The sequence below is a fragment of the Notamacropus eugenii genome, chromosome 5 (assembly GCF_028372415.1).
Source record: "Notamacropus eugenii isolate mMacEug1 chromosome 5, mMacEug1.pri_v2, whole genome shotgun sequence".
Taxonomy (NCBI): Eukaryota; Metazoa; Chordata; class Mammalia; order Diprotodontia; family Macropodidae; genus Notamacropus; species Notamacropus eugenii.
The window spans coordinates 240,432,050-240,449,980 of record NC_092876.1 but is presented as its reverse complement, the minus strand read 5'-3'; the positions used below and the strand labels follow the sequence as shown (position 1 = coordinate 240,449,980).

The following is a 17,931-nucleotide window of genomic DNA, read 5'->3' as shown; positions in this document are numbered from 1 at the left end:
AAAGAAAAGCCTTAAGAATCAATCACTTACCAATCTACTTGAGCAAAGTTGGTCATTGTACTGGACTGCCATTTATCAGATATAATCACATTAATCTTCTACTGCATATTCCTTTCTGCCTCCTCATAGGCAGTAGGGTATTGAAAGAGGCTATTTCCTCATGCAGAGAAGAAAGAATTTAAGTAGAATTCTTCTGCAATCAGCAAAAAGTTTCTTAATATAATTCCTTTAGTGATGAAGATGTACACTTTGCTATTTGTGAAAAATGCATTCTTCTTCCTAAGAGATACTCATCCAAAATATAGGTTGCCATTTCCAGTGCAACTTGAGTGCAAAAAGTATCACAAAATGGAAGTGTTAAGAAATGACAGTGAAGGATTACAAGCAGCCAAGTCATTATTCAATCAGGAATTTGGCACAATTATAAACCATGTGCCATCTATTTTAATTGATCTTAATTCTTTTGCAATCAATTGAAATTCTAAATCCCAGATTGAATGATTAAGGCCTAATACCTTATAATTTACTATTTTTCTATCTAACAGTACTAACACTAAGGATGATTTCCAATTCTGAGCCATAACCCAGGAGGAAAGATATACATCCTGTAAAGTTATGAACAAATGCATATATTTATTATTACATGTTATACAGACATATCTTATATTGAATAATGTGGTCTTTTAAATATGTGTGAACATGAAACTTATAGTCAGTTAAAACATGTCTGAATTAAACATGTGGTCTTTTCTCTTGTGGCCTATAATGAAAACAGGGTAATATACTCAATATATTTTACAGTGATATTTTGAGAGAGTTAATGGCATACAGCATATTAAGCAGTATTACTTTTAATGAAATAAGGACATCCAGTCCACTGAACATGCTCAGAGCCTTCCTCTAGGTCTCTTTGGCACTATATAGATAACCAATACAGCACATGGCCTGTCTATAATCTTCATATCATGCATCTTTGTGACTGTATCTTTTACATCAATTTTTATATGTAATAATTGGTTGTTGGTGACATGCCTCAACCTACATATATGCCTTTTAAGTACTTTTCCATTGCTTCTGGATGACTCACAATTTTGATTCATCAGAGACTTTTTCAGTTATATAGTAACAATGGAAAAATACAATGTTAAAATGATTTGTTTCAAGAAGAAATTTGAAATCTTTAAAATTGCTGTGCTACTCTAAAAAAGCTGAACTTTTAGGTTTTCTTTCTACCACTGAATTTTCTATCTACGTTATTTGTCCAATGGTATCAACTTAATACCTTACTCTAGACAACTAGAATTCTTCACCTACTTGTTTTTTCCTGGGTGGGTAATTAGGTTAGACCTTTTTAAAGATTATGAATTTCATTAAAGAGGCAATACAATGTTTTGGGATTTGATCCAATTACTAAAACACCCACTAAAAAACCTTTGCCATCTCAGTCGCTCAGCAAGTCACTCCATAAATACTTGTTTAAAAAAGTGTCTACTATGTCTCAGGCACTGAGCTAAGCACAGGAGATACAAAGAAAGGCAACAGACTGTCTCTGCTCTCAAGGAGCTCACAAAGTAATAGGCGCAATAAAGTAAACACAAACAAGAGAATAAATAGGAAAGAATTAAGAGAGGAAAAACAATAGAATTAAGAGGAACTGGGAAAGGCTTCCTGTAGACAGTGGGATTTTAGTTGGGACTTGATGGAAGTCAGGAGGCAGAGATAAGAAAGAAGAACATTCCTAGGATGGAGGACAACCAGAGAAAATGCCTAGAATCCAGAAATGGAGGGTCTTGTTTGTAAAATAGGAACGAGTGCACAGATAACATGGTTGATCTATGCTTTAGGAAAATCACTTTGACAGCTGAATAGATTACGGATTGGAGTAGGGAGACACTAGAGGTAGGCCGACCAGTAAGGCGATTTTCCATTTGAACTCTTGTCAAATCCATTTTGGGAGAAAGCTCTCATAATTTATGCAAGACTATAATTATTAGGACCTGTAAAACTTTAGGTGTATTTGTCTTAAAAAAAAAAAAGATGAGATTAAAATAATATATACACTTCCTATAATGTAAAATTCATTTAATGTCCTTCTAATTGTTAAGTTACCCCAAATCTCCCTTGCAAAATGTCAAATTATGCTAGAGTTTCTTTTCAGTGGTTGTCCATGATGCTTGGAATGGTTTCTTTCCTAATCTCCAGCTCCTGGCTTTCCTGACTTCCTCAAAGTCCCAGCTAACATCCTACCTTCTATAAGTAGCCTTTCCCAATTCCCCTTAAATCTAGTACTTTCTCTTTATTAGTTATCTCCAATTTATCCCGTATACAGTTTGTTTTTAAGTAGTTGTTTAGATGTTGTCTTTCCTATTAGACTGAGCTCCTTGAAAGCAGGGACTTTCTTTTAACTTTCTCTCTATCTCCAGCACTCAGTAAAGTGCATGGCAATAATAGGAACGATATAGGAATATAGGAACATAACAGGAACATTAGGAATAGTAATTATTATTATATGACTATGTGATCTTTCATGCTGAGGTTGTCTACTTCTTTTACATGCATTTTTTCTAGCAAAATTTACTGGGATCATTTCATCATTTCAGTTCCAGCTTCTCTTTCTGCAAACCAACCACTACCAAAATGATACTTGGAGGCATAGGTGAAACTAAACGTGTAACTCTAGAAATTCAGAAGATAGTGAATAAGGTAAAGCCACAGTATGAAAAAAAGAGCAATAGAAAATATGACTGCTTTGAGGTTGTAAAGTACAGAAACTAAACGGTTGCGGGGACCATGTATTTTGTAAAGGTACATCTTGGGGGTGATCAGTATGCACATGTTAAAATATCTGAACCTCTCCCTCACACAAACGAGCCAGTGGAGCTGTAAGACTACCAGACTGGTAAAACTAAGGATGATGAAACGAACAACTTTTAGAAGCATAGTCAGAATGCATTTGGTTACTTTCATCTGCATCCTGTATCAATAAGTATGATTGAAATGAAGCATAGGTCTTTGTAAAGTAGATTTTGACTTTGATGATATATTGGTTAGTTGAAGTCAATGTTCCCTCCTTTCCTCTTTTTATTCTTTATTATAAGGGATGTATCAGTGGATTGAGGAAGGAGAACAGATATATTCAGAAATTAAGCGAAATAAGAACAAAATGTAAAAAAAAAATTTATTGGAATTTAATTTTAGTGGTTAAGTTTCTGTCCAAATCCACGATCAATGGAGAATTCAGTAAAACTCTTGCTTTGACATTTTGTATAAAAATTTCTTAATTTTCAGTGCTATTTATTACCTCAAGTCACCCCTCTTACAGTAACTTTGTACTTCTCAATACCATTTTAATAAAATTAAAAGGCTATATTTCCTTAAAATCTTAGATTTTTCCAAATATCAGAACAAATTCATTCCTCTTCTCAAACCACCCTTATCTACCCATTTTCATTCTGTTTCTTCCTACTTGTTGGTTAACAAGAATTTATTGAATATCTTCTCAGGACACATTCAATTAAAGATGGCTTAAAATATACTTAGATAAAATATACAACAGACATCAGAAGCAGAAATGATGTATTTTTTTAATCTTAGAAGCTCAGTACTAGTTTAAGATGATGCTAGGAGAAGAATTGTTATCTTTGTACTTCTAAATCTTTCATCTATCCATTTTTGTTAGGTTACCAAAAACAAAAATTTTGGGTCTTCTGCAGGTAATATTTGGTAGCTAAACAAGTCTCTTGCTTGAGAAAAACAAATGATTCCATGAAGAATAATGAAAATTATCTATTTATTTCTATCCATTGTTTGCTTAAGAATTTACTTCCTACCCATAGCTGTGAAAGGTAAAAGAGTATTCTGACATGAAATTGAATGTTTTTTACACAAGCATAATTAATGCATCTATGGTAAGAAGGGAAACTCCTGTGTGGCAGGGGAGATCTTAGTATCAAATATCTCTTAAGGGTTTTGTTTACAAAAATATGTTAAGACGAAAAGTCAGCGAACAAGAAACAAGAGTTCTCAAAAAGAGAATTGTAAACTACTAACAACTATATTTTTAAAAATATTGCAAATCATTAATAATGGGAGAAATGCCAATAACAGCAACTCTGATGTTTTATTTCAGCCAACAAACTGACAAAGATAACAAATTAGAGAAAGTCAGTGTTAGAGAAATTGTGGAGAAATAAGCATATTAATGCATTGTTGGTGGAGCTGTAAACTGTTTAAACTTTTCTGGAAAGAAATCTGGAATTATGCAAATAAACTGATTAAAAAATCCATATTCTTTGACCCAGAGATTTCACCTGGTAGGCCAATCACTCACAAAAATAGAAAGACTCCACACATACCAAAATATTTACAGCAGTACTTTCTGTGGCAACAAAAAACTGGAAAAAAAGTACATGTTCATCAATTTGGGAAGGTTTAAATAAACTGTGGCACATGAATGTGACAGAACATTACTATAATAACAAGCATGACGAATACTAAGAAGCACAGAAAGATTTACATAAGCTGATATAGCATAAGCAGATTCTGAAAAATAATATATACAATGAATATAACGTAAAAAAACAGAAACTAAATGTTACGATGTAAAAAATGAGCTTGACTCTCCTCTTTTGCACTGAGTGAAGAACAATATGTCAAATTTTTTTCAATCAGTTGATTGGTTTTGTTTCTTTTTCTTCTCTTGTTTTCCTTTTTAAAAAATTCTTTGTTATAAGGGATGTCTCTTAAGGAGACAAAGGAATAAAAAGAGAAATCTAGGGTAAAAACTAAAAAATATCAAGTTATTTTTAAAAGAACATACGGAAAATGATTTCCAAACAAAACTGATTAATTTAAAGATAAAAATATTGTTAATTCTATTGTCTTAAAATAATGCAGCATTCTTTAACTTAAAAAATAATTCACAATTACAAAAAGTTAGCAAGTAAACAGTAAGAGATGTGAGGAAAAAAGTTCCACAATGAACTTAGATCACAGAAAAGTACACCACAAAGTAAAAATGTTATTAAAATATTACTTAGTTTCAAAATGTAAAAGTTATACATAATTTTCTATCACAAAAATGTAGCAGAACTGAAGAAGAATATTTTACCTGTTTAGCAATTTCTCTTAAGCAGGCTACTCCTTGCTCAAAATTAGGGAAGGCTACTGAGCCATACTTTTGGTATTCAGGGACAGGTCTGATTTTTATTGTAGCTTCTGTAACCACACCAAGAGTTCCTAAGAAGAAGTAAGGGTAGTATTCAATCAATCATCATGCCACTTTTTATATCAAATTTCTTTAAAAAATCTTTTTTATCTAAAGGAAAAAAATAATTAAACATATAAACAAATCACGTAAAATAAGTAGTTCCCATAATGTTCTATAACCTTTAGTAACATATCCAGTGTGCTTATATGTGTATATTGCACACACACATATTTTAGTATGTATGCATGCAGTTTTTAAAACTTTCACCATTACTTTCATTCAGAATAACTGTCACTTTTTTTTCCGTTAAGTGGCAGGTATAGGAGATTCCTAACACAAATCAGCAACTGTTATCAGCAGAAGCAAAGTACAGTCTCAGAGGATTTCCTAAAACATCAAGAAATTACGTGAATTGCTAGTGATCATAAAACTATTATGTGTGAAAGTCAAAACTTGTACTCATCTCCCTAACTTGAAGCCTACATCAAAACATCAAAATGTTTTATGCATATGAAATTCATTAAGAGTCTACCATCATGAAGCATAAAAGGTAAGGAGAAATGAGGAGAAAGTTTTACAGATTTATTTGAGAAAACTACACATTTTTATACCTATGAGTGGATGGAGATGAGCATGCATGCACATACACACACACACACACACACACACACACACACACACACACAATGGCAGAGTTCGTGGAAAGGGACAAAATTCAGAGCAGAATTGATAGGGAATATGTCTATCCACACTTTATCTGATTATTCATACACAGAAAAGCCAAAGACCATCCTACTCAGTGGCTCCCTCTGACCCCTAGGTACATTCTAGGATCATTCTTCTATTCTCTTGCTACTTTACAGTGCTGGGAAAAAAATCAGGTAACCTTGCCAAATGGGTTAATTACACATTTGTTATCCAATTCTAACTGAGCCCTCAATGCAGCAAGGCAGCCCATCTCTCATTTCCTTCTCAACACTCTCTAACACAGCTTTTAATAATTTTGTCATTCAACTGAAACTGCTCTCTCCACAATGTCCAATGATCTCACTTTCCAAATCTACTCTCAGTCCTCAATCTTCTTAACCTCTATGACATATGTGATTCTTTTAACCATTATCTTCTCCTGGATAGTTCTTCATCGTGGATTTAATAATACTGCCTTCTTGGTGTGTCTCTTACCTATATGGCCACTCCTAAACCTCCTTAGTTGAATTACCATTCACATCACATCCTCTATGATGTAAGTCACAGGGTTCTGTCTTATGTCCCTCTCTTCCTTCTCCCTCTGCTCCCTCTGAACATGCCTACTTGGTGACTTCATCAGTCCCATGGGTTTAATTAGCATTTTACAGAGATGACTGCAGAGCTATACATTTAACCAAGGTCCTTCTCCTGAGCTCCATGAACTGATGTCTCATAGGCACCTCAAACTCAGAATGTCTAAAACACTCCACATATACTCAATCAGTTGACAATATTTTATTTCTAATACTACAGCATGCCTCACACCCACCCCCTTCTCTCCACCCATGCAACAAACTACTTAGTTCAAGCCCTCCTCACTTCTTGCCCAGACAATTGCGATAGCTTCCTAATTGATCTGTCTTCTTCAAGTGTTTTCCCATTCCAATTCTTTTTCTAGACAGTTGCCAAAATGATTTTTCTAAAGTATAAGTCTGACTATGTCACTACACTTTTCAGTAAACTATTTCTTCTAGGAGTAAAAATAAATTCCTGTTTGTCATTTAAAGCCTTTCACACTCTGTCCCCAATCTACTTTTCTAACTCTGTTACACATTGCTTGCTCCTCTTCACATACTCTAGTCTAATCAATCTCACCTTTGTACCATTCCTCCTGTCTCTGTACTCTGTTGGGAACATACTCTCATGAACTTACCTCCAGGACTCCGAGAATCCCTCATTTCCCTCAGGTTTTAGTCCAAATGCCAACTTCTGTATGAATCCTTTACTATTCTCCACAGCTGCTAGTACATACTGCCACCATTCTGTTTTGTACACATACACACACAATCTCCCTCCCTGAGTTTAGAGAATATTTCATTTTTGTCTTTAATATCTGGTACAGAGGAGGGTCTTAACAAATGCTGTTGAATAACTGAATCTCCGTGTAATAAAAAGCAATTTTTCAGCTTTTATTTCCCTGGTCCTTGTGTCTTAATATCTACTGAGGAGAAAAAATCCTATTTCTCCCTATATTTTCATTCACCTCTAGCGTGGATCCAACCCTTCCAAATTCAGTATCTTCTTCTGTTTTCCCATTTCTCTGGAAACCCCCTGCTGTGTTATTAACAAATTTCATTTCTTAATCTCTTTAACTTGCCACTCATTCTGTCTTCTTGCTCTAACAAAAAAATTGGTTCTCCCCAGAGGATAATGAATCCCAGATCACCCTCTCAAGTAGTAGATCCTCCTTCATTTATGTATTCTGCAGTGTTACGTCTGAAAGGGGAAAAAAAAGTATGTTTCTTGTTCTTTACTCTCATTTCCAGATTATACCTTTTCATCATCACTGAACAGTCTGTCTACCTTCACGGAGTTTTTTTTGTTTCTTTTTTACCAATTTCAAATCCTTGCTGCAGTCCCCTACCAAATTCTAGGTCATTTTCTCTACTTTTTTTCCAAGGAGTTTAGTATCTGGCTCATGGCATCTCTCAATCCAAAATCCTGTTCTAATAGTTGGGAATTTCAATATACATGTTGCTATTTCTTTGAACACTCAAGCCTTTCATTTCATCACTCTTCCAGTTTTATTCCCCCTCTATCTCCTGATTTCTTCTAGCCTTTGACAAAGATACTCAGACCTCCCCCATTACTAACAAACTTTCATTTAATCCTGCCATCACCCCTAGCTATCTAGCAAAAAAGGTTGCTTGTCCTTTGTTTTCAAAGAGGACCAATGACAACACAGGATGATATATTGACTTGCAAGTGAATTGAAATGAAGTTCAACCAAAGTTCAAGTGAAGCAGAGCTGTGCAAAGTCATCAGCCTCACTCTTCTCCCAGAGTCATTAAAGTCCAGTAAGAAGACAAAAGTCAGGACAACTAGTCTTGGCCTGAGAGGCAGTGGATGACTTTAGCATCTCTGATATCTGACCAAACTCTAGGCATTCCATAGAGCCTTCTTCAGCTTGCCTTCATGGCTGTTGGAACAAACTGTTCACATCCACCCAATCTGCCAGGGAAAGTGATCACATGTGTGGGTAGACATCCCCCTAACTCACAGGTGGGTCTGAGGCCTGTCAGTTACTCTCAACCTAGTTTAAGACCATCTGCTCAGACAGTTTTACTCGAATGTGGCCACTACGCATGCTACAGACTCCGGGAGTCATACTTATCTTCTAGTATTTCTCAAAAGGGCCTAACTGGTCTCACTGCTGCTTCTCTCCCTTTCTCCCAGTTTTTAGTGTTCTTTCTCTCCTGAAACTACTTTTTAGTTTATATTATTACTGTGTATATATTTAGATTTACTTATCTCTGGCCATACTGAATACCTCCAGAAGAATGTAAATTCTTTAAAAAAAAAAAAAAAAGCTGTTTTACTTTTATATCGTCAGAGTCATGCAAACAGTAAGTACTCAATAAATGTTCTTAAAAGAAAAGCAAGTAGGACTTCACATCATGCCACTTCATTTTTCTTTCTTGATTAAGTTACCAAGGTTGTCACCATGATAAACATTGGGAAATGGGTTTTAGAAATATCAGAAATTAGAAATTAATTTATCCTCAAATTTTTTTTTAACCACGCTACTCTACTTCCCTAGCTCCAACTTTAACATGGTATGAAGCTGAAATGAAAATTTAAGAGCATTTAGTTTTAGGAGGATGAAAGTATACACTCTCCTGAGTACCTGTCTGCACCTACTGCAATAGCTCCATGTTGGTTAAAGAACTATAATTGAGCTTGGGCTTTCACTTGTTTTGAAACCCAAGAGGCCTGGGAAGAAGAGCACTGCTTTTCACCCAGCACCCACAACCATCATCATTCTGGAAGCAGCCCTTGTGGGGATGCAACCTACAAAGTGATCCTGCAGGGGTTGGGGCAAATGGTTTAACATCAGAGATTGATAGGATTTTTATCAATGGAAAAGGAATAAAAGAAAAGGCACTGCCATCTGCTTTGGCACTGCACCCAAAGGACCACAGGACCTTTCTATCTGACTTGCAGCTGAAACTTTCCATGTGTGCTTCCATATTATTTTGTAAGACTGAAAGTTTTCTGATAAGCTAAAGAACAATGTACAACTCACACCAGCATTAAGTTCACTAATTAAAGAATAGGATTTGTATCACAACAATATAGTAACCAATAAAAATATCAAGAGAAGGGGGGAAAGGGATACTTGAATACAGAGGATTATCTATCCATAAAAGCAAGTTCATTTTGTTAGTCTGAATGATATACAAAGTGTTTGAGGATGTGTACTCTCTCTCACTCTCTCATAAAATGAATTTTTTCCTTTTTTTTGTGTGTGTAACATCTGTAGGATACCCCTCAACTCTTTTTGTCAACTGTAAGTATTAAAAGGAATGTTCACAAATACTTAACACAGCAATTTTAGTCTAAATACATGCTTCTCTAAAACTGTAGAATAAAAGCAAAAAGATGAAACTGTCATTTAAAATATAAAAAGTAAAATGTCTAAAGAAAACTTAACAAAATGTATTCACAGACAAAGACTTCATATCGAAATAGATAATTAAAATTATAATATATGCCTTTTGTGCAACTTTTAATTTTCTTTAAATAAAATATGACTTTTATCCAAAGTTCTCTGATATTATAACTCAAAATCTAAATAAAAAAAAAAGAAGTGAGTCACTAGCCTAGGTCTCTATATAATATGTTTACTTTTATATTTACCTTCAGATCCCAGAATGAAGTGATGAATATCAGGGCCTGTTGACATGCGAGGTACTTGACAGTTTTTTTCTATTACACCTTTTGGTGTTACCATTTTTATATGAACCACCTGTTTTGACACATTACACAATATCAATTTTTATACATCTATTTTAGAATTATATATAAATTCACTGAGCAATAAAATCTATATGGTTTTCACAAAATATTATGAATATTGGCTATCAATATCTGCTTTTGAAATGTTTGGAACAGAATCACCCATCTCATTACCAGACCCTATTCTAACCATCAGCCTTGATTGCTGTCAGAGAGTGAAGAATGGAGAAGAGGGGTAGATTGGCTATTGTGGCCAGGTAAGAATGCTTAGTGATGAAAGTAATAAACTCTGCAACGTATACTATGTTTCAAAACTGTGAGAGAAAGAGAAGAACCAGTCTAAAAAGGCAGTGTGAATAAATTCTCAGCTTAGTAAGAGCTGGAAATACATACACAGGAAGAATTAATCCTTGGAATGGCTTTTTTGATAGATATAATATGCAGTTGAAAGAAGTCTACATATTCAATCATTGCACATAGCTTTATGCATTTTACCAACAAAGGTACATAACGACTCACGAGTATTTTCTAAATTGTTTAAAAAAATTTTTACATCTCCTACTTCAGTTCCTTTTATGCAAGTTTGAAACACAGACATAGGCATGGTGTCTTACAGAAGCATCTTTTTGTTCTGCTCAAAAAATGCTTCATAAGTGACTAGCAAATGTAACAAAGATACTTTTGTACTAACACTTGGGACAGGAACAGGAACTGAGTCAGTGATTTTATTGCTATAATGAATCCCCAGATGAGGAAACACCCTCTAGCAGTACAAATCAGCAACTTCTCTATAACAGAGTCACTGAGAACTGCCTAAAGTTAAGGAACTCCCAAGAGCCACAGAGCCAGGAACTTGAATCCAGATCTTCCTCATTCTAACTCCAATTATATAGTGCTATTCAACAATATCTAGGTGACCACAACTCTGTGTTCTTTAACTTTTCAGTGGTGGCTTGAAGAGATGTAATAGTAAATGTAACAATTTAAATATATACATATGCATGTACGTATGTATGTATGTAATGTGTGTATATCTATGGCATATATATATATATACACACACACACACACATACACAAGCATATATATAAACATACACTTAAATATATCAGTGCACATAATTGTTGGCAATAAGTTATCTTATCCCACAAGGAAAACTCAAGGTAGACTATGAGGAATAAAATCCAATAGGCTAACTGAAACTATTTGCCACTCATGGGAAATAAATTAACTGCTAAAAACTTTGGTAGGCTGCAAAATCAGACAGGCAAAGTTGCCAAAAGACAACACATCCATAACCTTATAAGTTAAAAGCTCTATAAAAATGCTTTCAAAAGTTCATAAAGTCAACAAAGTAAAAATATGGAACCAACCAAGTTATGTTGACAATATCAAAATGATAATTAGTTTAATTCAATCTGAGATGTTATTTTTGCAAAGAAAGATTTCATTTCAAAAAATCAGAAAACAATTTTCTTATTTTAGAAGAGTGGGAATGCTTTAAAAAAACTAAATAACTGAAAGTAAATATTTTTAGACTTGGAGACTGAGTTTTTGTAATCAGTTTTGAAGTTATCAAATAATCAAATATTTCCAAAATAAAATTCTCTTAAATTTCTTTTTAGTAATGCAAATGAATCCCATATAATAATCTCTGAAAAAAGGGTAATCTGACCCAAAGCCAAAGCTGGTTTCAAAGCCAAAAGCTGTGTTGCTTCCATTTACAAATATATAATTTGGTATATCAAAAAGGCTACATTGTTCCCTTCTCACTACTGAATTCCAAGGTCTTGTTTTTTAAAATTCTTTCTCATATATTTATGAAATCTGTGTAATAAAAATTAAAAATTTACCAGGTCTTCAATATTGCCATAGATGTTTTTTTTCATGCCTGATGCTCGAGTTGATACCCATCCTCCCACGGTGCTGAACTCCTGGGAATCTGGTTCATGACCCGTACAATAACCACTTTCTTTAAGCTGAAGAATACAAAAGTAAGGCTACATGGGTGAAAACGGGCCTGTTTTATTGTACAACACATCAAGGTTGCCCGTTTAAAAAACTGAATTTCATGATTTCTTTGGTATTTTGATTTTTTAACATCTAAGCAGAAAGACAAAATAACACAGTATTTTACCATGCTAGTCATATTAAACACTTTTCTAACAGGGAAAAACCAGTATCCATCTGAAGAAAAATACAATGCTGAAAAATTCTCATTTTCTATTGTCTCAACTAAAAATTGAGACAATTTTTCTCTCTCTCCCTACTCTTTCCTCCCTTTCATGTTAAATCCAATACTCCTTTTGTTTGTAAAGGTATAACTTAAACACATGTGGAAAGAAGTTTATGTTTAAATAACTGCCAACTTCACCTAAACACTTCCAATAAATAAAGCACTTAATCTCTCATTCTCTCTACCTTAATGTGATATGCAGCAAGTCTGCAGAAAATTTGAGCAAATTGCCTGTACTTAATTCTCTCAAGGAGTGATGTGTTTTAATGTACAGCCATCTGGCCAGGTTTTCTGTATGCAATATCATTATCTACTTGTGATGCAGATCATGCATTCCTGTACATTAAACAGTCACTTGTTTCTCATTTTTCTATATTAGCTTGGCTTTGCCATCTGCACCGCACCTGAGGTTGAATGGATGCTCTTAAACTGCAGCAAAACCAAAGCAGTCCCACTGAAATAATTTTAGAGTCTCAGTAGTCCCATGTCAAATGGTACAGACACCACCATCTGCAGTATCCACTATCTACTATACTCAAAACCATCAATCTGTGTTGATCAATTTGATAATAGTCCAGTTAAGGAAGTGTTCCTATTTTTCAAATAAGTCATGCAGAGATGTAGAATGTGTCAGCTATATCTGAAGACAGGAATTTAAGCATATAACAGACAGCATAATCTAAAATTTAAAGAATCAGTTAAATATAATTTATTAGATTTTGCAAGCCAGCAATGCAAACAATTTATCTTTTCCAATTTTGCTGATAGGAAAAAATGTCTGGAAAAGATATCACCTGCTACAGACAATTCTTCATTAACCAGGCAATCCTTAGAATTTATACAGGACTTATCACTATCCACATGTATAAGTGCCTGAAAAAGATGCCCGACCTGATAAATAATAGAGGCAATCTATAAACATAATTTTAATTTTTTCTCGTACAACTAACTCTGTATTGGTTTTCTATGCAATACAATTTTCTATTTACATAAAACTAGTATCACAATATATTATGATCCTCGTTAAGCCTATGCCAGAAGCAGAAGGTAGGGTGGTACACTATAAATGCTATACCCTCAGAGCTCAAAATCAATTCCTGGAAGGTAGAGAACAGGGATGAACAAAATTTTATGACCTGGAATGTAAGAGGTATCCACTTGGAGAGAGGGAGGAAGGGAAGGAAATCAGGATAGAGAGAGGAAGTATGGTTAGGAAGAAAAGAGGAAAGAGGAGAGAGGGAAGTTCTAAATAGTAGAATAGCAGGAAGCAATGCAGTTCCAATCCACAATCCTCCAAACAGATCTAGAAAAATGTACCAAACTGAAACCTCATGGGAAAATTATGAAAATGTCAAAATGAGTCCTTTGTCTGGACCAGATTGGCATAAGAAGGAAGACAGAGAGGTCTATTGATCCTGGGGACTGGGTTACTAGGGCACCAAGAAGAAGCTGTACACCAGGACAAGAAGTGATTCCAGACCCACACTGGGGCACTGCAACAGGAATAGGTGCCAACTGGTACAGCTTACTTACCTACTACCTAGTTCTGGGTCCCAGATCCAAGGCAAATTGAGAATGAGATCATAGGTGTCATTCCCAGAGAGGGAAGCCCTGAGTGGTGTATCAACAAAGCAGTAAGTTCAGAAATCAGCAGCAGCAATTTCATTCAGACCCCAGGAACAGAGCAGGATGCCAGTTTCAGCATCCAGCAAATGTTGCAAAAGAATAACCAGGGTGGGAATCCCAGACCAACAGGGAGCCCATAGAACTTCCTGGTTGACTGAGAGGGTGCAAGTCCAGCAGCATCTGCTTGTTGCTGACCAAAACAAAGGTTAAGAATTCACAGAGCTAGCCCATAAAAATACCTGTAAAAATGACTCTAAACAAATTTTAGAGCAGCAGAAGCCACAAAACAACAGAGTGAAAGAGATTTCCAGCCCAAGACAGACTGGAAAGCTGAGAGGAAAGGTCTATTGCACCTGCTCAGAGCCTTGATCATGAAGCCCTCCACAGACAGGACTGAAGCAGGCTTCAGGGTGCTGAATTACAGGTAGCAGCTGTGGTTCCCAGATTTCTCAATCAACAAATGCCAAAGATAGCTTCAAAGGTCATTAGGAATGCTCTTTAACTTGGGTGAGAAGGGAGCAGGTCAGCCTCCACCCTGGCCCCAAGGTGACAGTAGCCACTGTGGCAGCAGCATCCACTTTTGGGACCCTCAGCCTAAAGACCCTGGGGGAAATGAGAGGTTGATCTGAGTCTCAGTCCTGAATGGTGGTCTTGGTTGGAGGAGGAGCACTGGCATGGTGAAGTTGGTGGTGGCTGTGAAGAGGCAATCCTACTCACAGATCCTAGGCAGATAAGAGTGATTGTGGCTGCTCACAGATCAGAGCACAGGCCAGTACATAAGTAAACTACTCTCCCTTGATTGTGGCACCTTGGAGGAACAGGTCTCTAGAGTACACCCTCCTCTTCACAAAGGACTCAAAAGTCAAGTAACTGGCAGGGAAAATGCCCCAAAAAAGGGAAAAAAGGTAAGACTAAAGAAAGTTACTTTCTTGATGAAAAGGTATTTTCTTCCATCCTTTTGGATGAGAAAGAAGCATACCATCAGATGAAGACATCAAAGTCAAGGCTTCCACATCAAAAACCTCCAAAAAAAATGCAATAGTCTCAGACCACGGAAGAGCTCAAAAAGGATTTTGAAAACCAAATAAGACAGGTGGAGGAAAAACTGGGAAGAGAAATGAGAGAGATGCAAGAAAAGCATGAAAAGCAGGTCAACACCTTGCTAAAGAAGACCCAAAAAAATGCTGAAGAAAATAACACCTTGAAAAATAGGCTAACTCAATTGGCAAAAGAGGTTCAAAAAGCCAATGAGGAGAAGAATGCTTTAAAAAGCAGAATTAGCCAAATGGAAAAGGAGATTCAAAAGCTCACTGAAGAAAATAGTTCTTTCAAAATTAGAATGGAACAGATGGAGGCTAATGACTTTATGAGAAACCAAGAAATCACAAAACAAAAACAAAAAGAATGAAAAAAAATGTAAGATAATGTGAAATATTTCATTGGAAAAACAACTGACCTGGAAAATAGATCCAGGAGAGACAATTTAAAAATTATGGGACTACCTGAAAGCCATGATCAAAAAAAGAGCCTAGACATCATCTTTCGTGAAATTATCAGCTATCAAATTCCAGAGTTCCCAGGTCAAGGAGAAAATATTGCAAGCAGCTAGAAAGAAACAATTCAAGTATTGTGGAAATAAAATCAGGATAACACAAGATCTATCAGCTTCTACATTAAGGGATTGTAGAGTGTGGAATATGATATTCCAGAAGTCAAAGGAACTAGGACTAAAACCAAGAATCACCTACCCAACAAAACTGAATATAGTACTTCAGGGGAAAAAATGGTTTTTCAATGAAATAGAGGACTTTCAAGCATTCTTGATGAAAAAACTAGAGCTGAAAAGAAAATCTGACCTTCAAACACAAGAATCAAGAGAAGCATGAAAAGGTAAACAGCAAAGAGAAATCATAAGGGACTTACTAAAGTTGAACTGTTTACATTTCTACATAGAAAGACAATATTTGTAACTCTTGAAACTTTTTTCAGTATCTGGGTAGTTGGTGGGATTACACACACACACACACACACACACACACACACACAGAGCACAGAGTGAATTGAATAGGATGGGATTATATCTTTAAAAAATGACATTAAGTGGTGAGAGAGAAATATATTGGGAGGAGAAAGAGAGAAATGGAATGGGGCAGGTTACCTCTCATAAAAGAGGCAAATAAAAGACTTCTCAGTGGAGGGAAAAAGAGGGGAGGTGAGAGAAAAAACATGAAGCTCACTCTCATCACATTCAACTCAAGGAAGGAATAAAATGCACACTCATTTTGGTATGAAAACCTATCTTACAGTACAGGAAAGTGGGGGAAAAAGGGGTAAGCAGGGTGGGGGGGATGAGGGAAGGGAGGGCAATGGGAGGAGGGAGAAATTTGAAGTCAACACTCTTGGGGAGGGACAGGATCAAAAGAGACAATAGAAGTTATGGGGGGCAGGATAGGATGGAGGGAATTATAGTTAGTCTTATACAACATGACTATTATGGAAGTCATTTGCAAAACTACACAGATATGGCCTATATTGAATTGACTACCTTCCAAAAGGGAATGGATGGGGAGCGAGGGATGGGGAGAAGTTATAACTCAAAGTTTTAGGAACAACTCTGTTGAGTATTGTTCTTGCACAACTAGGAAATAGAAATACAGATAATGGGGTATAGAAAGTTATCTTGACCTACAGGACAAAAGAGAAGATGGGGATAAGGCAAGCGAGGGATGTTAGATGAGAGGGCAAATTGGTGATAGGGGCAATTAGAATGCTCAGCGTTTTGGGGTGGGGGGAGGGGAGAAATGGGGAGAAAATTTGGAACCCAAAATTTTGTGGAAATGAATGTTGGAAAGTTAAATAAATAAATTTAAAATGTATGTGTGTGTGTGTGTGTGTGTGTGTAGAACCTAAAAAAAAAAAATTATGGAACTACCTGAAAGCCATGATAAAAAAAAAAGAGCCTAGACATCATCTTTCATGAAATTATCAAGGAAAACTGCCCTGAGATTCAAGAACCAGAGGGTAAAATAAATATTGAAAGAATCCCCCAATCACCTCCTGAAAGAGATTTGAAAACAAAAACTCCAAGGAATATTGTAGTCAAATTCCAGAGTTCCCAGGTCAAGGAGAAAATAGTGCAAGCAGCCAGAAAGAAACAATTCAAGTATTGTGGAAATACGATCAGGATAACACAAGATCTAGCAGTTTCTACATTAAGGGATTTCAGAGCTTGGAACATGATATTCCACAAGTCAAAAGAACTAGGATTAAAACCAAGAATCACCTACCCAGAAAAACTGAGTATAATACTTCAGGGGGAAAACATTGGTCATTCAATGAAATAGGGGACTTTCAAGCATTCTTGATGAAAAGACCAGAGCTGAATAGAAAATATGACCTTATGGAGATGAATGTTGAAAACTAAAATTAAATTAATTAATTTTTAAAAAAAAAAGAATTCACAGATCACTGAAGTAGAAATCAAACTTTTCCTTGGACTAGTGCACTGTGGGAGCACTAATTATCTGCAGATCCCCTATATTTTAAGGTCCCAGAATAATACAGCACTCAATACTCCAAGAAAACAGCAACAGAACCAGGTGTGTCCTTCCCTTCAAAAGAGTGGTGAAGTCCAACCCTAACATGAAGTCCTAAATCAGGAAGTAGGCTGGAAGAATAGGCAAAGAAAAATAGAAATCAAACATGTGGTGACAGGGAAACTCAAAACACATATGCCAAAGAAGAGAATGATTCCAAAATATCTATAAGCAAAGACTCAGAGAAAATCACAGCTTGGACACAGATTCAACTACAATTCCTAGAAAGGATGAAGCAATAGTTTAAAAATTTATTTATAAATGAAATGAGAGTGCTT

At 35.6% G+C, this 17,931-nt stretch overlaps 1 protein-coding gene across 2 annotated transcripts in view; it reads right to left on the bottom strand.

The window, feature by feature from the left end:
- AGPS (alkylglycerone phosphate synthase) overlaps positions 1–17,931 on the bottom strand; it is a 151,598-nt gene that overhangs the window by 65,730 nt on the left and 67,937 nt on the right. For both annotated transcript variants that reach the window (XR_011967704.1, XM_072612420.1), the window contains exons 9-11: positions 12,049–12,174; positions 10,097–10,205; positions 5,111–5,238 (exon numbers count right to left, since the gene is read on the bottom strand). Coding sequence is in view for 1 of the 2 variants with exons in the window: in XM_072612420.1 (XP_072468521.1) it covers positions 5,111–5,238; positions 10,097–10,205; positions 12,049–12,174 (363 nt within the window). In the remaining variant the exon portion in view is untranslated. The remainder of the gene's footprint in view (positions 1–5,110; positions 5,239–10,096; positions 10,206–12,048; positions 12,175–17,931) is intronic.